This window comes from Poecilia mexicana, unplaced genomic scaffold, assembly GCF_051168715.1.
Source record: "Poecilia mexicana isolate PSO_F unplaced genomic scaffold, ASM5116871v1 scaffold_4, whole genome shotgun sequence".
Taxonomy (NCBI): Eukaryota; Metazoa; Chordata; class Actinopteri; order Cyprinodontiformes; family Poeciliidae; genus Poecilia; species Poecilia mexicana.
Genome location: NW_028263373.1, coordinates 22,942,469 through 22,969,197, shown reverse-complemented (window position 1 = coordinate 22,969,197; position 26,729 = coordinate 22,942,469). Strand labels below are relative to the sequence as shown.

The window sequence follows — 26,729 nt, the reverse complement described above, 5'->3', positions numbered from 1 at the left end:
GAAGTTTACATGTATTTCCTGGAGTTGTGGCTGAGTGAGACTATTTTAAGCAACACTAATGCACAAAAATAACAAAATTCACCCAGAAACATAAATATAAAACTCAGAATAAGCAATTTTGACAATTTATCACAGAAAATTTATTTAGTTTTTATTGTTCATTTGGAAGAACAATCTGTGTCTATGCTTTAAATGTTGCTTCAGTATTTCCACATAATGGTCTTTCCTCATGCCGCCATCTATTTTATGAAGTCCACCATTTCCTGCTGTACCAAAACTGCCCCACAACATGATGCTGCAACCACCATACTACACAAACCTGTTTCCCTCTTTTCCCACTTTGTAAATGTATCTGTTCCTGTTTTATAGCCAATAAAAGCTGACCAAATTCAGCGATCTCAGCAAGAGAGAAGCTTTAAAATAAATCTTTCACTGCAGTAATGTAAAACTTTTAGAGAAATCTAACCTTTAATTTGAGGGGTTTAATTCAGCGGTAGAAGATCCCATGTTATGAAATAATTGTTTTCATTATAATCACTTGTGCTGAATTTACCAGCACCTCCTACACTTACTGTTAAATAACATTGAACCATTTTCTTTAAAATTGACTCAAATTTTCTAAATTAAGAGGCACGTCTGGAAACTTTTCATTCACGTTCGGTAACGTTTTGTTTTTCTGGGGCGACACAGAGGTTCATTCCTCTTGAAAAAAGAAAGAAAAGAGAACGAAGGCTCAGGAGGTAGAAGATGGAAGAAAAATTTTGAAATAACTCATAGATAAATAGTGTTAAAGAAAACCGCTTATGAATCATAGAAAGATACTACATCTATTTACCAACAAATGACGAGTCAGGCAGACAAACTTCTTTAGCAGTTTTTAGTTTTGGCATGAAACATGATTCGTTTACATGTAAATCTACTGCCACGGTTAAATCACTAAAGTCAAAATACTAACAAATAAACACAAACTGATGCACCAGGGATCACGGCTCTTACTGCCTTTTTAAAAATCTTATAGCAGGAAAAATAAGTCACACCAAAACATGTTTCATCAATTATTAGTTTGGCAAAAATAAAGAGTTTCTGTAGTTCACAGCCTTTATGAACTATGAAGTACCTGGATCCTAAAGTCACGTCTAAACATCAACGTACCGTTCATCATCATCATCATCATCATCATCATCATCATCATCATAATTATCTGGAGACGACTCATCTCTTAAAGGGGGAGTAAAGTGGGGAAGAAATAAATCAACACTTATAAAAGCAAAGGAAAAGGAAACAGCATCCAGGTAGCAAAGAGTCGTCATAAAAGATTCACTTGAGTCGGCCATCTTGTTTCATCCCAGGTGTGGCTTAAAGGATCCTCAAAGATGCTTCAGGCGAAATCCGATGCAGCGGTTGATCCCTTTATCATGAACACATCAGTAAGTTCACCATACAATCCATGTCTGTGGTGAAGAAAACATGAGGTAATAAAAATATCCACAGGGACGTGACTGTCTGAACAACCAGGCTGTGTTTTAACGTTTAATATATTTGCATCATTGCGGAGAAACACGACAGGTCCCCGTCTTAAAAAGAAAAAAAACAAAAAGCTAAGGTATTTGCAAATAAAAAAAAGTAAAACTAACACTTTCTGTTTATGTACAGTGCTGTGAACAAAATCCCCTCCTTACAGCTGTTGTTTTCCTCTTCATTTTCACAAGAAGCTAATTTTAATTTCAGAAGCATACCTCTCCATAGCAGCCTGGGCAAACTTGTTGAATCATGATTTAACTAGAAAGCCGAGCTCAAACCCAGAGTCAAGAAATGAGTGAAACTGAACATGTCTGGCAACATAAAGACGTGTAAAAGCTGTAAATCATGCCCCAATCTAATGAAATTACCTATGAGAACAAAGCCTGGCATCTGTCAGTGTGGAAAGAGTTATGGAGCCGTTTCTGAGGCTTCTGAACCAGAAACCCAGAATGTGAGACACTGACCACAAATGAATAAAACATGGAACCATGGTGAACCTTCCTAGCAATGACAGGCCAAAGAGAAGCACTTCAAAAATTCTTCCAGGACGTCACAAAGCAACATCTAAGCCGCTGCAGACATCATGTTTCTCAGTTAAGAGCAGCTCTAATTGTTCTACATCTTTGTAGGTTTAGAGAAAGCAAACACTGCAAAAACACAAAACCTTACCAAGTACTGCAGTTTCTATTGCAAATACTTGGTGCACTTGAAATAAGACAAAACTTATTCTTTTAATTGTTCTTTAATTGACCTGTGAGTAAATATATTTGCCCATTTATCCAGAACTGGAACTTTCAGTATCTAGCAAGTTATTTTTGAAATTTACCATCTATTGAAAGATTGCCACTCAGATTAATTTCACTCTCTCCTGGAGTGAAATTACCGTAATAACCCGAAACGTCTCCCCTTTCAGAAACCACTGGAGTTTCTCAGATAGTGCAAAGTGAATTACGGTACTGTAAATTTGGCTGGATCGTCACCGGACCGTTCGGTCTAGAAGAGTTAAAAGAAACTTTTCAGCTTGTTTTAAGTCAATAGTTCCTGAATATGAATACAAAGGATTCATATTTCACTGGATTATTTCACTTACAACACGGGAACAATATTAATAAATGAAATTATCTGTCAGGGGAACTTGTACTTTTTTTAATTAATACTCACTAAAACCAAGCAGAAAAGTCACTTTTGTCTTATTCCAATTGCGCTAAGGATTTGCACTAGAAACTAGACCAAAGATATCTGGTTATATCGTTTTTTTGCAGTGAACAATTGAGCTTTTCAAAACCAAAACAGTCTGTAAGGGGGTGAATAGTTTCTCCACAGCACTGACTTGTATTTACATCTCCTGGGTTTGTGATCCCTACAAAACGTCCCAGCCTTGATCTGGCTGCTATGGCTTAATTTAGACTGGACAACAGAGACAGGAGAGCACACAGCGCCGGGTTCAGCTGGAGTCACATTGGGGGTCATATGGGAGGAGGTAGAGGAGGCACATGGCCTCATGTGAGAGAGGCCATGTGGCGGCCCACATGGCCTCCCTGTTCGCTCAGAGGGAGACGAAGCCAGAGGAGGGAACGCCACTGACAGCGCTGCAGGAACGCGCCGCCGTTTCCTCACTGCCGTAACGACAAAATCAGGACCTGAAAACCAGAGTAGGGCTGGGCGATGAAGCAATTTATAAACATTTAATATTTGGAAAACCGTTTTTCTTTCACCATTTCAGTCCTTTGGTTCAACTCATTTTCATTTTGGGCCGTATCAAAATCATCAACATCCTCAAAGAGCCGGTTCAGAATGCATTAATAAAACCCATTAACAAACTGTAAAACTATTAATAAAAAGCTGGAAGTTGAAATTAAATAATACTGAACATGTAATTTGGCAGCATACAGATAAAAATGACTTTTGTTTGACTGATAAAATTATATTTAAGAGTCTAAAGAGCCACAAAAATACTTCTGGTGGGCGGGATTTGGCCCCCGCACCTCAAGTTTGACACAAATGGTTCAGAGTGATGTAATCTCACCAAGAGCCGCCATCTTGTTTGACAAACGGGTTTTACAGCTTCTGTTTGTTTGGGCTATGAATTCAGGTCAACTTTATGGCGATATGGGTCAGGCTAAGAAGTTTTTCTGTTTTCAGTACGAGAATAAAATCTGAATATTAGGAGGATGAAGTTTTATCAGAACTACAACACAAGAAAATATCCAAGCTTTCTTATTAAAATGACTTGTTTTCTCATAAGTTTTTCTAGTAAAGTTGTGTCTTTATTCTGCTGATATTATGACTGTGTTCCTGTAAATAAACTGGCACTAATGTTCTGCCGTACAACCAACAGAATGAATGATGAAACAAAAGCTGCTGTTTGAAAATTTCTTTTTTTTTTTTTTTTGTTTAAAGAAAAAAATCAATTAAAATCGGAAATCGGATCTGGTACGAAAAAAATGGTAGATTTAATTTTTCAGCCCCGCCGCCCAGCCCTAGCTCGCCTCCATGGCGACGCCTCCTGACAGTCTGACCTCAGCCCGTCTCTCTCCGACCCGGCGGGTCGTTCACTGTCCCGCCGCGTACGGCCAGCTGATGGAGCTCCCCGACAGCTGCATGTCTCGGATCAGCGTCTCGATTGGCGTCTTGCCCACCAGCCTCATGAAGAAGAGCTGAGAGATGAGGTTCGCCGGCACGGCGCGCAGAGCCGGCAGGCGCAGCAGCAAGCGTCCGAAGCGCTGCGGCTGGCTGGGGTACGTCAGTCGCTCGTACTCGGTCAGGGCGACCTGCGCCTTCTCCTGCAGCGACTCCACATGGGCCGGGTCGGACAGGCCACACGCGTCTGCCAGGGAGGAAACAGAAATCATCTGAATGACAGGGCTGCTGGAAACGGTTTAGAAATTTACCATCTACTGAAAGAAATAATTTCTCTGAGAAAATGGAAACACAGAAACTTAAAGATCCCAGATGGTATTTTTTAAATTACTTTGATGATGCTGAAATAAAATAATCTTCTTCACATAAAACAGTTTCTTCATTTGGATTACTCGCAGATTAAACAACTCATTTCTCCAACAGCCTGCTGGGAACAAAATGCTTCTGTCTACGTTTGTTATGTCGACGCAACTGGTTCTTTTTTTAAGCTAAAGTGCATTTTAAAGCCTGAGTGATTCAAAGGTCAGAGTTCAGCAGCTTGGAAACTAAATACTTTCACCTGAAGAGAATCACTTACTGGGTTGTAAATGAATAAAGTAGCTAAAGTCAAAATAAAGACCTTCAGATAAGCAGTATGTAATGAAGAAAAGCAATAACTGAAAATGTTTGCACATCTAAAATTGTGTTTTACGTCTCAAGAGTAAATAATGGCACTTTTATGTCTGTTAGAGAAATATTTTCTAATCCCCTGCAGATGCTTGTAGAGTTTAACAAACTGAATGAACTCATCCATCAGCCACAATAATGATTAAAATAATGTCATTCATTTCAAGGTAAAAAACCTTCAGCTGATTTTTGGTTTTGAAAAGCTTCACACCTCTAGAGTTTTATTTCTCCCATTTTATGAAAATGCAAAAGAGAAGCATCAACATCTTCCTCTAACCTTGTTTTGAGCTTTTATTACATTTTTATATCAGGAAAATATTTGACTTACAGAGAGCAGTTTCTGTAAAACAGATTTACTGTGTTAACTCTTCACAGCTCACTGATTTTTCATACAACAGATTTAATATATTCAAAAGGAAATGCAGTTTGCTCATTTTTAAATGGTTTTAGTATTTTTTTATTAGCAATTACTGCGGTAAGTTTGACTCACAGTGCATAAGCATTTAAATTAGAGGTGTGCTGATCGATCGGCCACCGATCGTAATCGGCCAATTTCCGTGAAAAAGTGTATAATTGGTGATCGCCGATCACGGTCTCTTGTTGCCGATCACACAAACCGATCACCTGCATCACATTTCGCAGCCTGCCTGTGCAGCTGGTCTCCTCTTTCCTTCGCTGAGCAAACGCGCAGCAACAAATCCTAAGTGATGTGGAACTATAACGCACTGAGTGAATGGGGAAGTTTGCGTGTTGCGGCGGAAAATTGAAGCAGGTCAAAATGCATCAACACGACGAATCTAATATCTTCCTGACTACCAGTAGTTCATTTTTGTCCTCTGTAGAGGACATTTCTAAACTTGAATATAATATATTCAAACAGCCTTAAAAACTTGTGAAACTTCATAACTCAAAGTAGTGACTTAGTCTCAAATGTTTAATTTAGCAGCTCTGGTTGAAATATGTAGAGAAGAAATTTGGGTCAGTTTTGTCTCTTTCTCGCTCTTATTTAATGCTTGACAAAAACTTTTTTGACTTTTCTGACTGATTGTTCTAAACAAGCTGAAAATCAGTTGCTTTCTTGGAGCATCTTTACTTTTAAACAGTAAATAAGTATTAAAATGTATTTTACGTACTAAAGGTGGTAAAAGTTTTCCACTGATTTCAGCCTTTGTGGTGACTAAACGACGTGTTTTTGTTGCTTCTCATCTACCTAATAGCTTGTTGAGACACACGTCAGACTACTGCTTTAAAGGAGTTTTTCCATTGTTTCCCCGTATTCAGTAAGGTCAAAGGTCAAACCCAAACCAACAGCCTCCCTGCAGCTGGCGGTGTTTTGTTTCTGTGACATCTGAACCCGGCCAAAACATCAAATGGGCTGATTTGTTTTGGTTTCCCCTGAAGGAGCCTGGAGTCAGATCGCAGCGCAGATAGTTGCAGTCAGCGTTCGGACGTACCGGGAGAGAAGAGGGCGATGGCTTTGAGGCAGCTGTACTCGGCGGAGTCCACCTGCAGCCGGTTCAGCTTGTCCACCTGGTCCTGGAACACCCGGACCTGGTCCATGAAGGACACCACGCGCTCCGCGGACATGGGGGACGAGTGGAAGCCGGCGGCAGCCAGCAGGGGCGCCATGTGCAGCGGCAGGGCGGACTGTGCCGCGTTCAGGATGAACAGCTCGCTCCAGCTCAGCCTCAGCAGCGCCACCTGCAGGCCGACATGCACAGAGTTAAACAGGGAGAAATTGCAGGGCCAGGCTACAATTTTGCTTTATTCACGTATTTTATTCATTTGAACTGAAGACATTACATCAGATTTTTAGACCGTAACATTTTATTTTATTAAATTAATCTGCTGTTAGCTGATGTTAGTTGACTGAAAATATTGCTAGCTTAGCTTGAGGCGTTCAAAGTCCCACAAACCACAATTTAAGAATAAATTAAATTAAAATGGCACTACAACTTAAACACAAAGTGGAATTTTTTTGAAGCTTTCTGTTTCACACCAACTCATTGACTAATTAAAGTCCTTAAAGGACCAGGATTATGTTTTTCAGGCGCACAGTGCCATTTATAGTACAATCAACTTCAGGTAAAAAAATGCTGTATATACTAAATATGACTTTAAAGAAATTCGACTTTGTCTCTTAAGAAGCTGGTGCTCTTACTGAAACTCTGTTGTGATGACTTCATGACGTCGTCATCATGGCTCCTCTATTAACTCTTTAACAAAGTTTTTACCAGAGTTGCACTGAGAAGTAGCTCCTATAATGAGCTCAGCAGATGTTTGCTAATTTCTGCTGGCTAGTCTGTAGGAGCAGAGTGAGGGATTCGCGGGAAAGAGCTGGTCTGTGAGGCGGAAGCTTGGAAACTTGCTGAAGCTCTGAAGCCGTTTAGCACAGCTGAATGGTTGCCATGGAGATGAAAGGATTTCTCAAACATGCATGAAAGAATCAAAGCAACACTCCAGGTTTGTTTATGATGATGGAATAACAATGAAATCATGAGGTAAAGCTCAAAAATGTCTTTTTAACATAACACTACCCCTTCTGAATCCAAACAAGCTGCTGCTGGCCTCTCCCCACCAACTCAACGTTTACACTCGCAAGGGAAAACGGCTGAAAACAGATGAGCAATTATACAACCATACATCTTTGAAAGGCAGAAGTGGTGCCTCCTGCACAACCAACATGAATACAGCAAGTGGTTTCTGGATGGTAAGTCAACAACAAAACACTTGTCTTTTTGCTTTTTGCTGAGATTGCTAGGTGACGGCGGGGTTTCACTGTGGTTGCTAGGTAACGCCTGCTGATTTGTGAAGGTTTTTGATCGGCTCATTTTAAGCACTTGGGTTGTTTTCAGAAACAGTTCAGACAAAGATGACCAAACGTGAATTTAACCTGACAGGTTTCAAATGTCAGACTGACCTGCTCTGAGACGGGGAGTTCTGGAAAGTACGGGATGTTTCTGGCCCACTCGATGGTGCTGAAGAGGAGGCGGGCGGCCAGCTCACAAATGCTGTCGATGCCCATTACGGACGCGCCGCTCGCCGACGCCTGTATCTGCGTCTGAGTGTAGGGGGTGCTGTAGCGGCTGTTGCTGTACGGCTCGGCCCGAAGCAGCTGGGAGATGAGCTCCGACACCGGCTGGCCGTTGAAGTAGTCCGCCCCGATGTGACCCGGGCCCGGACCCCCAGGTCCTCCAGACAGGGAGTTCGGACTGATACCTGAGTGAGACGGAGGGATTCGACCCCGCTGGACAGCTACAGGGGAGCAGAACAGAAGAACGGAAATGTTAATAAAAAAATAAATTATTGGCAGTGTTTCTCAATTATTTTCTGTCATCCCCCCGAGGGATCATATTATTTCGCGCCCCTCCACTAGGTGCCCTTCCCTCCCCAGAAATTAAATACTATTGCGTATCTGTTCATATTTAATCATTTATCGAACAAACCACTGGCTCTAGAATTGTATGACCTTAATATCTAAACCGCTGTTTCTCTTTTCACTGTCTGTTTTTTATATTTTATGTGACAAAACAACACAAAGTTTTGCATAATTATGAAATGCATCAGGTGTTCAAGCCTTGAACACCTGATGCATTATTGTTCAATTATCCTCCATTATTATCAGGACATTGAGGCAAAAGCGTAAACAGAGGAGCCCAAATTTTCCTGCATCTATAAATTCTCTCTGTAAATATTGTAAATATTTGTTATACTAAAGCTATGAAGAGTGGACATTGTTTAATGGTAGCAAACTCATAAGGGCTGGCGGCGCAAATAAGCTGAATATTTGATGTATAAACCTCTTGGTTTGTACAACGGTTTTGAATTATATTTACTTGATTTGAATTTATTTGTTTTGTAGTTGGAGTGCTTTTGACTGTAACAACTATTTTGTCTGATTGTTGTTTTGTTTTTGATTCAATTGGTGACAAAAAGCAACTTTAGGTGGTGAATCACCTTCATTGATGTGCATTCATATGGTAAGAATGGCCTAGTCCAAGTGTTGACCTAAACTGAATTGAGAGTTTTAGACATATGCTCTCCAGATGGTCTGAGAGAATTTGAACTTCTTTTTGAAAAATAATATAATTGAATTTCAGACTGTAGATTTGAAAATCTGCTGGAAACAAACCTCAGATTTGCAGCATAGATTGAACCAAACAAAGTTCTGGTTAAAAAAGGCAATTAAAAAAAAACACTTTTCTGATGTCTATTTTCATAGATGATCTAGTAAAATTGATCAGTACAACTTTCTAGATTGATAAAGTCCAGAAAAATAGTTTGAAGTTACGGCTGTAAAGTCACAAAATGTGACAAAGTTCAACACTATTAAAAAACCAAACTGGTTATATTGAAACAAAAAGAAATGCATTTAATTGATTTAAAAATGTAACTAATAATAAATTGTGCAATGTTATTTTTTTTATCTACCAGTGGAGATGACAACAAACTGCACTGATAAAGGGTTGACAAACATGACAGAGTTGCAGTCATGTAGCAGCAGACAGAGATTCCTCTGCTGCAGGTTTCTCCTCTCGTCTCTCCTCTGAACCGCAGCTCCGATGGAAGAATCTTTCAGAACGCGGTCAGCTGACTGGGTCAGAGGTGAAGCGGACGCTTCCAGGTAATGTGGAAACAGTTGGACCTGCGTCACGTCTCCAGTTCATTAATAACTGTGGCGCGCTGCCACCCACTGTGGGCTGTGTGTGGCAGAGCACCACAAACTGGACTGAGATTACAATAAAAGCACATAAATTCCAGGTCCAGCTGGAGTTTCAGAAACTGACTTTAATCTGACTGTGTGACGCAGTTTCTAATATATAAATCACAGTTTTTTGTGATCACACGCCTCATTCTTAGGTGTTAATAGCTCGTTATGTGGGATAAATCTGTGGGAACAGTGTGACACACAGCTCGTTAAGACGAATACATTCAGTGCAATCATTAACTTTCTTGTTTTTTACTCCTCTGAGGATTAAATGCAGCTGCCTGCAGCAGCGGTGCTGCAGAGGATCCAGCTGCAGCGTGAAAACATGCTCAGGTTGACAGTATAAATACTGTCCTCGGGTCACACGGCCGGGCGCGGCACCATTTTACTGGGACATAAATTGTCCCAAGAGTTATTGCGATAAATGATAATGTTGTTTTGAGACTATTTTCAAGTAATATAATAGTAATGATATAATAGTAATGGCACAAAAATGCAAGAATATATTCTCAAAGATAAATAAACTTTAAATTATAATGGAACTGGAAGACACTTTAAATGTCCAAGACAAATAAACAAAATAATAGAAACAACAAATAAAATGAAATGTGAAGTCTCTGGAAACAAATTTGTCCTTCAAAGGATAGCTGAGACCAAAACACCAGACTGAAAACTTTTATCATCCAGTTTTCAGTAGAAAGAGAGAAAACAATAAATTATTGAAATGGAAATTATTGCACTTCTCTTAATTTATTATGTAATTAACTGATTTATTGCTTATTCAGGTCTAGAGCAGCATTGTGTCTAAATTATTAGCATTAGTCTGACCTTAAATGTTTCCCACCCCGTTAATAAAGCTGAAGAGCTGCAGAGACAGACTGATGCATCCTGGATGCACAAAGCAGCGTTATCGCAGATCCTTCCTCCCAGCAGCTGTTAGACTCCAAGCCATCACTACATCCCTACTGCTATTTGCACATCCCTGTTTGCTTCTTAAAATATAAATATCTGTTATCTTTTATGCACACATATATAAATGCACCTCTGAATGTTTTTCTTTCTCTAAATTAAATTATTTTACTGAATGATTTCCACCAAATTAAACACAAAAAAACAACAACAAAGAACTGTTCAGAGAAAGTTTGAGGTTAAGAGAAAATTCTAACTTGTATTTCTTCAACAAAGCATTTATAACAAAATCCAAACAAGTTTCAGGTTTCAAATGCATTGAAGTTTGTTGCAATGTGACAAAATGTGTAAAAACTGAAGGTGTGTGAGTATTTGTGTGTGCATCTGGAGGAGAAACCAGCTTTATGCTGCGGTGTGAGAAGCTTTGATACCTTCTTTGCGCATCCCGACACGGAAACACTTCTTCAGACGGCAGTATTGGCACTGGTTACGGTGATGCTGGTCAATTTGGCATTCTCTGTTTGATCTGCACACGAGGAACAAAAAAAAAAATTAAATACATTCACCATTTTTTCGTGACATAGTAAGGAAACACAGCTTGAAATGTAAGCCTGCCTCCTGCTGCTGTGAGTGAACTACATGGACTGGCTGCAGAACTACACAGACTGTGACCTTTGTAAATCATCAGCGTTACACACCCTCGTGTTGCTTTTTACAGCAGGTTGAGCTCTGCCAACATTTTACAGGGAGCCCTTTTCAAGCCCAGATGCAAGAAGAAGAAGAAGAAGAAAAAAAAACATTCGGAGTTAATGCACTTTTTTTTTCAGAGGAATAAACAACTGAACTTGGCAGCTGGGAGAGGAGTTGGTGTGAGCAGAGGGCTGGGCTGCAGCACTGATGTAGCTGCGGTGAAGAATAATGGGAATGTTGACCTTCTGAGGCGATCCATCCTCACATCACAAACCTTCAGGGCTTCATTTGTGCTCCTTTTGTTGCCTTGTCTCAAGGCTGTTTGTGGGATGAAGCTCAGATTTAAAGATATTTTCTCCTGACTATGTTACTGATAGGATCATAAGAAGTTTTCTTGTTTACTTTTCTGGTTTATGTGTATTTAAGGGGAAAAAAAAAACACCAAATCAAAGTAAGTTTAAGAGATTTACTTCTTCAAAGAAAGTGTTGAGTTGAAGTTTTAACAGAATCACAATGTTTTTTTGTTTTATTAGAATGAATTTGGGCTGGAACTGATGATTGATTTAGTTGCTGGCTTCAGCTAATTTTATACAATATTAAAAATACAAAATAAACAAACCAGTTCCTTGTTTAAATAAGAATATAAACATTTTAGTGCCTAAAACTTAGTGTATGCTTGAATATTTCCAGATAAATTGATCACTTTTGCATTAACTGATTATTAATTTGATAGTAAAAGTTACTTAACAGAATGTTTTTTGTTTATTTACAGAATTGTAACCAGGGCTGGGCGATATGAACTTAAAGTTAACACTATTGTGATAACAATTAAAGTGACAATAAGAGCTTTTTAGATTTCTTTTTCGGTATCTGGTTGTGACTGCATGGCACACCAATTATAGCTCCACAAACACAAACACAGCTCTTGACAAACGTTAACATTTATAATATGGTTCTTTAAATCACCAATCATATAAATACGTTTGCTTTGTATCACTAAACTGCACACATATTTTCAAATTTATTGATATTTATTGATACCTTAACTGAACAAAGTGGGGGGAAAAAAGAGTAAAATTAACAATCCCAACAATATAAACAAATCTGACGGGTTTATAACAAATTTATCACAATACACGATAAACAATACATGATACATGACACAATAAATACCCTCTCTTAATTCGGTGAGGCTAAAAGTCGCTTGAGGAGTTCTGGGTAGAACATGCAATTCGCCAGTAGAATTAGCACTTTTTCTAATCAATATTTACTAATTATAGACTTAAAACAAGCTTTTATATCTTGCTGACAAGTTACTTGTAAGTTAGTTTTGTCTTATTTCAACAAGTGTACTAAGATATCTGCTCCAGAAACTAGTCAAAAGTACTTCGTAAGATTTTGGCGTAAATTTACAGACAAATGTTTTTTTATTATCTTAAATATAAAATATCTAAATGACATAATTACTGCTCTGAGGGTGTTCTTTCAGCAAGCGGCCTTTTTTACAGTCTTTATAGTCCAGTTAACGATTAATCGATTGCTAAATCAGTTTAGATTAATCCCGATGAATCGTGATTAACCGATTTGATGCTATTGAACGGTGGATTTCCCAGCAGCTCCTACCTGCAGGAATAGTTCAGGTTCCTCCTGATGCTCCTCTTGAAGAAGCTCTTGCAGCCCTCGCAGGTGAACACGCCGTAGTGCTTACCGCTGGACTTGTCCCCGCACACCACGCAGTCCACCACGCAGGTCTTGTCCTCGTCGCCCACGTCCACGTCACTGCTGCCGGCCTGCGGCGAGTCGTTGTCCTCCTCCCTCCTCAGGTACGCCTTGTCTCCCAGCCCGTTGGTGTCCCCATTGGGGTTGCCCCATCCCCCGCTCACCATGGCCATATTCTCAAAGACGCGCCGCCCCGTGAGAGGATCATACACGGACCCTTCGCCGTCTCGGCCGGGTTTCACCTTGCCCCCCTTTCAAAGTTTGAAGAACTGGTTTCAGACTCTGAGGTTGGGACGCCTGGTTCGGATTTGAGCAACTTCGTCCTGGAAGATCTAAAAACAGGAGGCGAAGTTGTCCCGATTCGCCTGCGTTGACCTTTATCCCCTTCGCCGTCTGGCAGTCCTGACCCGGAGGTCCTTCCTCTGCGATATTTTTCCTCTCCCTTCTTTAATCCCTCTGCTTGCTCCCTCTCTCGCCTCTTGTTCAGCCCTGACCTCTGATCAATGGCTCTTGAGCTCGGAGAGAAACTTCAGACGCGCATTAAGTGGTTCAGAGTTCAGGCAGGAGTAAAGGGTGCAGCCCTGCTCTCTTCACAGGAAACAATAAATTACTCTTTGACTCTTTCTCCTTTCCCTCTCACCCGCTTTCTCCGACCCCGGCTGTGAAAGGACGAAGAAAGTACCTCACCTATGATTGAGCATGATGAAGAGTCGCAGATATTGGAAAAAATCTGCCTCCTCTCTTCTCTTTCAGGAGAGCACTTTCCCTCAAGGCGTCCAGCAGGTGATAGAAAAATAAAACCCAGTCAGTTCTCCTTCAGGCAGGGTTAAACTGCCCTGCCCTTTCCTCTAACTTATAAACTCGTCCAACCAGTTCCTGCCGTGCTGAGGTGCTATCTTCTGATCTGAGCTCTTCCAGTCCAGACGCACGCTTAACTTGTTGAGGCTTTTTCAGAAATGCACACAGATGGCTAAAAGAAATAAAAGTCTTTTATTCCTTTGCTTTTCTGTTTTTGGAAACTATCTAATTCTTCTGACTCAGCTGGTTTCTGGAGTAGCAAAGTTCACCAAAGACGTCCTCCTGCTCTGCCCTCTGTGACGAAACTCTGTTTTCTTCTGCTCCTTCAAAGCCAATGGGGTCAGAGGATCAAATGTCAGAGAAAAAAACAAGCCAAAACAAAGGCTGAGTTGAGAAATCTCCTCCGTCACAGTCTGCTCCCCTTTCCCAAAGTCATGTCTCTGTTGTCTTGTTTTCTCAGAGCTTGTCCATCCTGCAGTAACATCCAGAGGCCAGAACGTCCCCGCTTCAGCTGTCACAGACTCAGGGTTTTACTGCTGCGCTCCTCGCTCCTCTCTGATCGCCCTTTTCCCCGGTTTTTCCAGCCGGCTTTGGCAGGAATAAATTAGCGAAAACACAGAGCGCTCCTTTTCTGTTCGAGCCACGGCAGAGATAGCCTCCTCTTCCTCCGCTTCGCTCCCTCCTTTAGGGAGAGTGAGCGTGTGTCTGTGTGCTGAGGGATTTGACACTGCTATTCAAGCCCTGCAGTTGCCATGGCTCTGGATGCCTTATAAGGCCAGCGGAGTCAAAGAGCACCGAGTGGGCTGTGGCCAAACCCACACACACATTGAGAAAGAATGCTGGACCGCCTGACTGGCTGCCTGCGTTCTCCCGCTGACCCCCGGGCCAGCCTGGGAGCACGGGGAGGGAGGCGGGGCGCCGTACAACCGTCGCTTCATGTTCTCCCCGCCGCTCCATTCCCAAAGACCTCCTCCGGCTCTGTTGACCCAATAATAACAAGGAGGCCCTGTTGTTGTTGAGCAACTTGTCAAAAGGTTATATGATACTCTGCTGGCTGCTTTTCACACCTGCCGCTCACACTCACAGGTCCGTGTGAAGGATGTCGCCGATCGGAGGGCGTTCGTTTTTAAAAACAGATCCTCAAGGGAGTCGGACAAGTCGTTTTGATACCTCGATCAATAGTTTCATAAAGGCTTTATGAAGCGATGGTGGGCATTAGTCATAACGGTAATCATGATAAAATTTTGACTTATCATTATCCCAATAAACTCCAGTTCAGCGTTTTATAAGCCTGGCAGGCCACCAGGCTTTGTTTGCTCTCCCACCAGGCTAAGAATTGTTAATTTATTATAAGTTTTTTTATACACCAGTAACTCTGTAACCACCTTTACTGGTCTACACGCCAACAACTTCAGCAAATAAAGTGACAAATCACAGATAAAATATCAACACATTTTGGACGCTTTAATTAGGATGAAACGACTGAAAGAACTTTTTTTGTTTGCCTTTTTTAAGACTTCACAGTTGGTGTTTAGGTATTGCTAATAATGTCTAACACATAAGTATCTAGTCATATTTTCATGGTGACTAGAGGTGGCGATATGAAGAATTTAATCATGATATTTTGTGGTACTATTGTGATGATGATTAAAATTATGATGAATATTACGTCTTATTTTGGGTAACTATCTACAAGGCACAGCGATCATGGCGAAAAACATTCAACAATTTAAACTGACTTAAAAAAAGTTTGATTTATATCACTAAACTGCACACAGTTATTATATCTTTAAAAATGCAGTATAAAAAATGGAGTATAATGTCTCTGTAACCAAAAATGTCTTAAAAAATAGTCATTCAGCTTAGACAGTGAAAACAGGGCAAACTAACTACTTTGTATTGGGTGTTAAAACGTTTGCAGCATTTTTCAAAATACATTCAGTGCATTAATTGATTTATTGTGACAGGCTAAGGAATAAAGTGGTGAAAAGAAGGTACTCTGGTCAGATGAAACTACATGCAAACGGTGTGGAAAAAAGCTAGCACTAAACATACCAACAGTGGTAGCAACATCATGTTGCAGGAATGCTTTTCTGGTCAGAGTCAATGAAAAATGGATGGAAATAAATGCAGGAAAATCCTTGACTGGGACAGAAGCTCACTTTCCTGCACAGCAACAACCAGTAATATAGATTCAGAGCTACAATGGAAATCATGCATTTATATTAAAACACTCTTTGCAACATTTGTCTAAGCTTCAGTTATTCTGCAAAGTAAAATGCACAAAATTTTTAGTTTGTTGACTGAAACTATTGTTTGTTGCACTTCTATTCAGAACTAAACATTTTAATTAGCATTTTTTTAACTTATGTATATAAATTGTTGGACAAAAGACCGCAGAGTCACACACACACTTATTTTGCACGGTACATTTATAATAGTTAAGTAGTAAAGACTTAAACTGCAGCAGCTAATCCAAAATAAAGTGATCAAACAGTAGCTTCACATTGAATTTCTCCAACAGAAGAGTGCAAGGACTGTATCTGCTGACGCCCTCTGACCTCTAAACCCAGACTTGTGTGCAGGAAGATGAGGCGCGTGCTTCTGCAGTCCAGTAAAAGTCATGTGCCGGTCATGAAGCCATTTAACCTGGCAACTGCAAGGCAAAAAGAAAAAAAAGGAGAGTGTGAGTCATTTAGTGTTGTATTTATTAGACCAATGCACAAGTTTCTCATGATCTGTAGAGGACTGCTTAAACTAAAAGTTATCTTTAGTACTAGTTGCTTCTTAATTGGTCATAAAGTTCCCACAAAATTATTTTAATGTATAACTCAAAGTTTACAGCTTTTTGCCGCTTAATAAAATGTTTTAAATTGTCAAAGTCATTTGCCTGTTTCGAATGTTAACTGAAGGTTTGACTAAACCCAAACATAGAAAGTTTTGCCTTAGAATTGTTTATACAAGTTATTAGTCACATGCAAAAACACTGATTTAAGACTAATGTTATTGATGTATTAATGTTTGTCATTAGGGAAGCCAAAGTATCATAACTCCATGGTAATTGTACACAGAAATTCCTCCCTTCCTTTTAATTTCTTGTTTTTGCTTATTTAATTTTCCCGCTATAAAATATCCATATATATATATATATATATATATATATATATATATATATATATATATATATATATATATATATATATATATATAGTTGCTTCTATGTTCTAAGTAAAACCAAGTGGATCATGTTACAGTGGACCTCCGGAATTTGATGGGGTTAGAGATCAGCTACCCGTAAACAGCTGAAATCCGCAAATACTTGAGCCCCTCTTTAAAAGCGACGGCCTACTCTAACAGTTCAAACACAGAATATATCTTAATCAGTCCCTCCAGTATTTCTCAATAGTATTTCTCTCTTTTTTTGCAATCAAAATCACCGATTTTATGGTCCCACTTTTGAAATATTTGTTCTGAATACCTTTCACTTTTTCAACTCAACATAGTCATTCGGAAAAATACATTTCAAATGCTTATTTATTTATTGCTTATGTGCTTATCTATGACGATAAATGTGATTTTGTTTTGTATTGTTTCTCGCCATAACGATAACGGACTGACTTGACATCAAGTAAGGCTAAGGTACTGCCACCTGGAGTTAGCAGTCACTTATCGCCATGTTTCTGACATTTTAGTGGAAATTTTGCTATAAACCCAACAAAATGCATGAATCTGCTGATTTTGCGTCAATTTCCACTCGCGACACCTGAAAAACTGGAGAGACTATAACTTAACATGCATTCATACTTACAATGGAAACCTTCTTAGCACTACCACTTAAGCTAACCTCCACAGTCTTCCTAGTTCCACTAATCCAGCCAATCAGCGCCAAGGAAAATGACTGGTGCTCCTGGATTGGCTGCTTTGCCAGCGTCAGCGCGCCAAGCAGTAAGTAGTATTTAGCTCTGTGTACGTCCTGTTACCAAGCAACCATAAGGCGCTGAATACAACCTGGTTAAAGGAAGCTCGAAATCTTGTTGAGTTTTTTATATTATTATTTATTAAATCATTTTAGTTAATAGCATTATTGAATTTATTAAATTATTATTATTTAAAATTTTTTTTATTGAAATATATTTGCAAATGATAAAGGGCTAACAACACAACCGCTCTAAGCATTATTTTTTATAAAGCTGGATTTTAATACAGTTATCTTTAAAACCTCTCCTGCTCTACATCCCACTTCATCCACTATTGTTACACAAACAACAAAAACCTCCTTTCAGATGTGGCCCAGGTGATAGGTTGTTCCCAATGAGAGGTTAACTCACCAGTAGAACATGCTCAACCAGTTCCCCTCCAAAAAGGTCATGGCAGCAATGATAATATTCATGTACTCCTATATTTATTAGTATAGCAAGGTATTTATTTATTTATTCTTAGAATATTATGTCTTTAGTTGTTGGCCACCACTGATCCGATCAATGGCCCCTGTCTGGTCACCCCTATGAAAATGTTATTTCTTGGCTACTGCCTTCTGTTTGACCCACATGAATCAAAAGGACAGAATGGGATGCAAAGGATACACAAGACCCTTCCTTTATATCCACTAAAAGAAGGAAGCATTTGGAGGAGCCTTCGAATTTGGAAAGCCTTTGTTGCCTCATATTGATGTAATCGGCCTTCAAAGAATGCAACTCCTAAATTTGTACAATTTTCTATGAAAAACCTCTGGGAATAGGTGGATTTTCCTCAAATAATTTAGAGCTATGTTGCACAGAAAAATATGCGAATACTGAATCGTGAATTGGTGGGGGTCCTGTCATTCTCCTTTAGTTCCCATTACACATTATTACTGATGTTCCTGAAGGTATTGCTTTAATATTGAAACCAAGATCTAGATTAATCAAGTTTTATTGCTTTTCTTCATTAATCCATGAGGAAACGTTTATCAGAAAAGTGTCAAACTGTTGATTAAGATATGGATAATTGCCTATAAAGCCAGATTTCTGCTTCAACAATGTCTCAACAACAAAATAAAGATGATATGTAAAATTTGAGGAACGTCCCTTTAGATGGAAAAAATAAAGCACCTGTAAAGCATCACAGGTCTAACTGTAATTTGCCACATGAATCACTCAGCCATCGTCTTGGCGGTCGGCAGAGCTCCTGCTCTGTTTTCTCTGCCGAACCTGCAGCTTTGTCATGTGAAGGTCTCCGTGAAAAGAGGAGGTCAGAGTAAACAATCAGAGCCTCCACCCAAGGTTTCCAATAACAACCTCCAAACCTGGAGAAGGAGGGGAAAAAAATCACAGACAATCTGAGTTATTCACTGCTGCTTCCAAGCTGGTTTAAAGAGCCTCTGTGTTCACCAAAAAGTGTTTGCTCATCACATGTTTTTACAGGAACCCCCCCAACCCGAATGACAAAAAAACAAGTCCCTGTGGGCTTTGAAAGAACTAGTTTTCTCTCACAAAAGCCAAATAGCCAGAGAGTTGGATGTTGATTAAAAAGCTGGCAGGAAAGGAAAATATTTTCCTTTCCTGCTTGATTTTCTTCTTTTCTTCTGCCTTGTAATGTGAGCATTGGAAACTTTAACCCACATCCTTCACAGCAGGACCCTTTGAGCATGGTTAGACCTTTTGTTTGACTAAGAGGTTAACAGGGAACCCTGCTGTGCTACTGTAAGTTGAATTGGTGTTTTCCCTTAAGCTTCTCTCTGTACGTGTTTTACCAGAAGTCTGACCTTTGTGCTGCTCTTATTTCATAGATCAGGTTGTAGATCAAAACTAAACTGCACAGTGGAAGTCAAGTCAAGTCACTTGTGAAAAAAATGCAGATTAAGTGCAAAACAGAAGAATAAAACCGAATATATTGTTGCAGAAAAAATAAAAAGTAAAGAAAAAATACAATCATATTGCTCAATGAGTAATTCAAAGTTTGATTTCCAGTCCCCTTAAATCATCATTTCAAAGACCTGTAATTTATATTTTACTGATGTCATCAAGAATATTTAAGTTGCTCAAAAATCACAGTTTGGTTCGTTTTTGTTTTGCTTAAATCAAGAAAAAGAAATAAAAAGTGCTCAGTATAAAACTGACAAGAGGTTTGGATTATTTTTTTAAGTTAATAAGACTCTGCAGACATTTAAGAATAAAAAAAGGTCTAATGACTTTAGAGTTGTTTTGATAATTAGACATTGTGGCGTACGAGATGTACTTGAACGCACCATTAAAGCACAGCTGTTGAGAAATCCCCTTGGGTCACCTGTGCAGCATTTTGCATTGGTTGAATGTTTCAGGCAGCTGGATTTGGGTTTAGTTTGAGGTCGTTTCAGGTGATTCAATTAAGTCCAGAATGTGGCTGTTAAAAAATGGTTGCTGCCTGAGAAAACCTTTATATCTCCAAATATTTGAATTTGAATAGTAGAGTTTGGTGACTTCTAGTCTTTTCTGTTTTGGTTTTGGAGTCACTTGTTAAAGTTGCTCTACAGAATGTTGCATTATGCCATTTGGGTGAAGTTGTGCCAGAATTGTTTTGGATTCCTTCATCTATTCTGCTGAATTAAAACAATTCTGCATAGAAGAATGGGCCAAAACCCCTCCACAGTGATGTAAGTAACCATGTTATCACAATTGCTTAGTAGATTTAAGAGGAAATTATAACTTTTCACATACGGCCAGGTAGGTTTGTTTTTGGGTAGCTTTCCCCCCCCTTTTAATTTGTTAAAACATGATTTTTTTATTTGAATGATGTGAATTCTGTTGTGATTTGATGATCTGAAACATCATCAACAATGTGACAAAAATTATTTGAAATCTGTAAGAAAATACAGTTTTAGTGCAAATTCTGTGCTGTAGTTTCAAGAGCACCAAACTAAATTCCCACTGTAGCTTTAATCAATGTTTGAAAGACTCTGAGCATTATTCATTAGCAATTAAAAGCATCTAATGACTAAAACTTGTGACGCATTAAAATGAAACTAAAAATGTCACGAAGAGTAGCAACTCGATCAATTCTGTGACATTCTTGGTGTTTCATACTTTGACGACAATTCACACAGACGTGTATCTTATTTATGGATTTCTCTTTCTAAAGTTAATTTAAACTTACATGAACAAAGACTAAACAAGCAAAAGTGAGATCAAGTTATTCCGGCTGCGTCAGAGTCTTTTATGTTTACCAGAGTCTGAACGAATAACTCAAAGGTCAGATCTTTGACTTCTGAGTCGTCATGTGTTTTTGTCATCCGGCTTGTTTGCTGTGTGAGGTTAAAGCAGGAGAGTTGGAGCACATTCCTGCCTATGTAACAGCAGAACATGTGCAGCTTACATATCTTTACGTCTCTTTTTGTGTGTGTGTGTGTGTGTGTGTGTGTGTGTGTGTGTGTGTGTGTGTGTGTGTGTGTGTGCGTGTGTGTGCGTGTGTGTGTGTGTGTGTGTTTGCTCTTTGAACTGCAGGTCAGGAATGCAGCTGCTCTCAGCGGGAAGTCGACTGTGGTGGGGTCTGTACATTCTCTGCGCTCTCGACAGTGAAGCAGAGCAACCTTCTGTATGTTAATCTGAACAAATCGTTACATACACACACAAACATTTAAATTATCTCAAACTTATCTCTGAACATCTCCTTTGGTTTGTAGCACTTCAGAATATGGAGAAAGTAGATATTTAACACATAATCGCAAGCGATAATAATAAATCTGCATTGTTGTTGGTATGAACTACATCCTTCATAAACCAGGTGGAAAACGACAATGCTGAAAGGCTTAGCATACTTAAGGGTGACATATGAAAAACATTATCCTGGCCTGAGGTTTTATTGGACTGTTTCCCAGTTAATAAAGCAAAAATGCAGGAACTTTCAGCAACTGCAGAATCAGGATGAGGTACAACAGAAAATGGAAAATAAAAATACATCTGTCATTAAAATAAAAAATAAAAAATAAAAAATAACATCCACGCTGGTGTATGTACAACTTTACTATTGCACAGTTTTTGTCTGTATTAGTCTGTCTTTTAATGCACAGAAATACATATTTCGTACATTTTTAATTAACCAACTCAGTTGCACACTCTTCTGAACTGGAGTAATTTCTAATAATTTTGCACTTATAATACAGGATTTTTACTTTTTATTCTGTCTATATATAAATTATACTCCATCTCACTGTCATTGCTTGTCTCTTTGTTTCTGTTGCACAGAAATATCCGCATTGCCTGACAAGAAAGGGTATTTTTATTCTATATCTTCTATTTCTAGATAATTAGTTGCATGCTAAAGGAGACAAAAACGTAGAAAAGAGAGAAAGCATTAAAGTGCTGCAAAATGTTTTAAGGTAATAAATGAGCAAATAAAAAAGCTAATATTAACTCCACTATATAATAGTGGCAACTTTTATAACCTTATATGTTTTATATACTGTTTATGATTTAGGTCTTCCTAATAAGGAGAAAATTCAGGGCAGATGTAATGTAGAGCCTTATATTATCTGTGTAGTTATGGTAACTAATTTTATATTTGTAATAATCTGAGCTAGCAGGAGGATGTAGATATTAAATAAGAGTCCACAAGATCAAACACAAGACGAATCTTTATGATGCTGTTTGTTCATTAAAGCTGCAGTATGCAACCTTTATGAAAATAATGTTTTATGTAATAATTACTGAAACTATCTCTATAATGTGATGGTACAAGACGGGTAATCAGTGAAAAAAAATCAAGCTCCTGTGTCTTCTCCCAGTGTTTCCAGTGCAAACTGCAGAAATACATCACTCTGTCAGAAACAATCAATCAGAGCCAACAGGGTTTTAGCGCTGTCAATCAATATTTGTTCCCCTTTCTCTCAGCTACGCTATAGCTTCTTTCCAGTAGCAGAGCCTGCCATGAATTCTTGTTTTTATTGAGATTAAATTACACACAACTGGCTTCTTTTTAATGATTTGACAGCTTCTGAAGCACTGGATGTTTTTTAGTGTCATACCGAAAGGAAATGAAAACTTTGTACTTTTTGAAGGCGTTAATAGAAGGTGAAAAATTAATCCTTTGAACAGATTTTTGATGGTTTTTGAGCCCGACTGGTTCTTTAGACATGGAAGCTGTGAGAGTAATTGGACTAATGTCTTCATATAAAACAAACCCGACCCACTTTCTCACTTAAATCAAGGCTGGATCCATTTTTTGTTGTTGTTTTTTGTGTGTCAGATGGACTTGACTTTACTTTGAGCTTACCTTGGAGGCTGGGTTATGCTGGGAGCTGCTTGTTTGCAGGTCTCATCTCTCACCAAATGTTAGTTAAGGGTTGCACACCACCATAGAAACCTGTACAAATATCAGATTTATTGACTTCGCCAGAAAAATTTTCAGTTCTTTTGCATAAGAATCTAAGAGCAAAAAGGCCCTGCTACATTTTCTTTTATCAAAGTTGTTGAGACAAAAACTCTTTCATCATATGTACATTTCTCCACATTCCTGCAGGTTGTGTTTGTATTATTAGCTGAGCTATATATAACCCAGAGGGAGAAACATTTCATGTTTATTCACCATACAGAGAGAAAGGATTAAGGAGGGTGAAACAGTTCCTCTGACAATGGATGAACTGCATTAGTTAAAATGCACAAGAATTTAAAAGTGGGGTTAAAATTTAACTCTGAGGAGTAACTCTGGGTGAACAACCAACAGCACATGACTTTGTGCTCCTTCCTCATTAGCCCCCATGCCCTTTAACCCCAAGGCCAGAGGAAAAATCATCTCTCCTCTCTCTTCCCCCTCACAACACCCGGCACATCCTCGGGCCCTTTGACCTCCAGCGAATGGCAGAGCAATCTAAAATAAACAAGGCGGTGGAACTAGGCAAGGAAAAACATCTGCTGGGGTGACTCCACAGCAACACGCAATGTCCAATCAATATTTGCCCTTCTCTAATACTCAAACCCGCAGGACGTTGGTGGGAAACTTCCCTTTCCGTTGTCATTCAAATCAGATATCTTGTCTCCGCTGTTTGCTGAGGAGTCGATTGAGTTGTTTACTGAAGCAGCAGAACTTTTCCTGGATGTCTCTGCTGTGCTGATGAGATTGAAAATAGCTGTAAAGGTATTCACGTCCCTGAATTTATTAAACATTTTATCATATTATGCCCACAAATACAAATTGAAGGGTGTTTTATTAGGATTTACAAGCTAGACCAACATACAGTACTGTTAGATGGAGGGAATATGGTTTTCTGTTTTTTATTACAAATAAAAAAAAAATGGAAAGTGTAGCACGAATGTCCTCAGACTCATTCTCTCTGATACCCCTCAGTCAGTGGTATCCAAAGTATGGTTTGTGGGCTATTCATGGCCCTCTGGATGGCTTTGGGCGGTCCCCCAACCTCAACAAATCTGTCCTGCGAACATAGTTGGTTGATGCAGATGGACATGTTTCCACTTTTAGGGTAATTGTTTAAAAGGATAAATGGATTCTCATTTATTAACAAAGTTTTTGCATTCATCTTAACTTTTGGAACTAAGATTACAGTGGAGCCCCATCTATTTGTGTTTTCACCTCTTCCTGGACTTTTCTACGGACCAGATTTTCTCCACAAAAGGACAGTAAAGAGTATTTGTATTTCCGTCATCTTGGTTAGGGCTGAAACGATTCCTCGAATGATTCGAGTACCTCGATTACTAAAATTCCTCGAGGAAAATTTACCTGCCTCGAAGCTTCGTTAATTTATGTTTTATTAGTTAGCGCACCGTGTTCCGGCCGGGACTTCATTTGCGTTGCGCGGAGCTCTCACTTCCGCCTCTGAGTTGTTGACAAAAGCTAAGTCTCAGCGGCATAAAGTCCAATCTTCAAGATTGGCCCGTGGGGATTTTATTGATTGATGATAATGCCCGACTTTTTATCGTTTTTGGGGAACCAATAAGCATCCTTAAAATGACTGGGGGAATGCCTGGAGTACGGCAGCATTTCTCCTCCGGGGCTGCTGGTTGAAAGCGAACGGCGGGAAGAGCGCTGAGGTGAGCGGATAGCCTGAACAGGGCGGGCGGCTGAGTAGCTGATGCTTACCGTGTAAATGTAGCTTTACCGACGAACCGCACAATAAATTTCATATCCCGGTCTGAAGAAACGGGTGGCGGAGCGCATCGTACATGGCTGGTAGATGAGTTTCTGAGTGTGACCAGTGAAGGTGTCGTAAATATCCCGTATTGCTTCCCCCCGTGTTCGTCCCCCGGTCTAACGGTTCGTCAGTCCGCTGGTCTATTTCCTCCCCTCCACCCCATCTTACGTTCGTTCATTCGCCCTCTCCTCCCACTCCAGGCGGCATTTCCCGTATTTTCAAACCCAAAGCGTGACAGGTTAGGTGGCAAGGTGAGTTTAATTAATCTATTAAACTCACTGAAGATGAATACATAAACTAAAAGCTGGATTGTAGACATTTTTTATAAGCACATTTGTGAGCCTGCCTCCTTGTTATTAAATTCAATATAATTTCAGATTTTTCTATAACTTTTCTTCTGGTTAACTTAGAAAGTGAGCTATTATTGTTACAGGTTAGTTTTCTAAACTATAAAAAAGCAACTGTTAGGGATGCTCAAATATGAAAAATTGGACTGATATTGATATCTGATAGTAACACCGGTATTATGCCAGATTTACCAATATTTCATTTTAGAATTTTTTTTTATCCGATTACTCGATTAATCGTAAGAATAATCGATAGATTACTCGATTACTAAAATATTCGTTTACAACAGCCCTAATCTTGGTTGTAGTTTATGCAAGGTTTTAAGAATAGATGTGTGTTCATCTATTCTTGTTTCTTTCTTCCATTGCTGACACATTACAGTTAAGCTCAGAATATCGAAGACTCAGTGTGATTGGACTGATTTAAGGTTTTTTATTTTCATATTTGTGTGCTATTGCATGGGGGCAGCTCTCATTTTAGACTTTGTGTTCATGTCATGATGTAACTCCTCAAACAACATATCATCTTTATGTCACCCGTTACCTTCAAAGCTGTCATTCACTCAACAAAACATATGGAAACGAATTTAAAAATAAAACTCTGATTGCATGGGTCATTTTCACTGAAAGTCAAAGAGATTTATGTTCCAAAAAAGCGCTACTTAGAAAGTAATTAGCTGGCTTGTTCATCAGAGTCTTTGAAACAGTTACTGATCACAAGTTTCCAGTGTTTCCTGTTGAAGGTAAACCTTTCTCCCACTGACATTTTCAGACAAGGACTTAACTGTCTGCACCGCCCAAACAGTTTCCCTCTGTTCCTAATCAGCCTCTCTCTTCTCTCCTGTAAATCTGCATGCAATCTGTTGCTCCCAGTGTGTGGCCTTTGTTACACCAGACATTGCCTCTAGGTCACATAAGGTGCTTAGGATGACAGAAAATTAACCTAATCAGCTCAGTGAACAAGACTCAAATGCTTTAACAGAATTAGGTCGAGGTCCCTCCTCCTGCCGTCTTTCCCCGTACTGAACACCTCCTATCTGTAATCTACTGCTCTCATCCTGACATGAGTGACCTCATTAGGTCTTCCTCTCTACGGTTGTTGGGATCTTCTGTAAGTTTATCTCCCTAAACTGCAAACAGAAGTGTGGCTTTGTTATCACAGGAGAACCCGCTCAGGAGGTTGTTTAACGTCAGCAGCGTTTGAATTTAGGTCAAACGGTGTAAAACCACTGAGAACACATTATGCAAAGAATGAGGTAATCTGTTATTATTATTATCTGGGCGTCAGAGTTGGGAAGTTACTAGGAACTTGTTTAAGATGTTACCCAACTTAAAACTGTTTAAAATAATGTATAAAAGATTGGTTTTTGAGTAGCATAGGAATGAGGACTTGAATTGAATGTTAAATAGAATCACTACTGTTATTTAATTCATTGGTTGTTGTTATTGTTTTAACTGTTTGAGTAGATGAAAGAAGTTAAAAGGGAAAAAGGGGCTGGATTTTATAAAAGTTTACCTCTGTCCTTTTCAGATAAGGAACTGATGAATAACGGGCAGGTGGTTTATTAATTTATGTTATTTATTTAGTTGATCCTGCTTCATTGTATTTCCATTTACTTGTTTTGTTTCTGCA

General features: G+C 39.2%; 1 protein-coding gene across 1 annotated transcript; it reads right to left on the bottom strand.

The window, feature by feature from the left end:
• Positions 1–863: 863 nt before the first annotated feature.
• nr2f6b (nuclear receptor subfamily 2, group F, member 6b) lies at positions 864–14,523 on the bottom strand. Its single transcript, XM_088005100.1, has 6 exons — positions 13,541–14,523; positions 12,758–13,434; positions 10,876–10,970; positions 7,748–8,082; positions 6,282–6,528; positions 864–4,348 (listed from the first exon to the last, which is right to left on the bottom strand). Exons 2-6 carry the CDS (start codon positions 13,024–13,026, stop codon positions 4,074–4,076), a joined length of 1,221 nt encoding a protein of 406 aa, XP_087861226.1. The 5' UTR covers positions 13,027–13,434; positions 13,541–14,523; the 3' UTR covers positions 864–4,073.
• Positions 14,524–26,729: the final 12,206 nt, after the last annotated feature.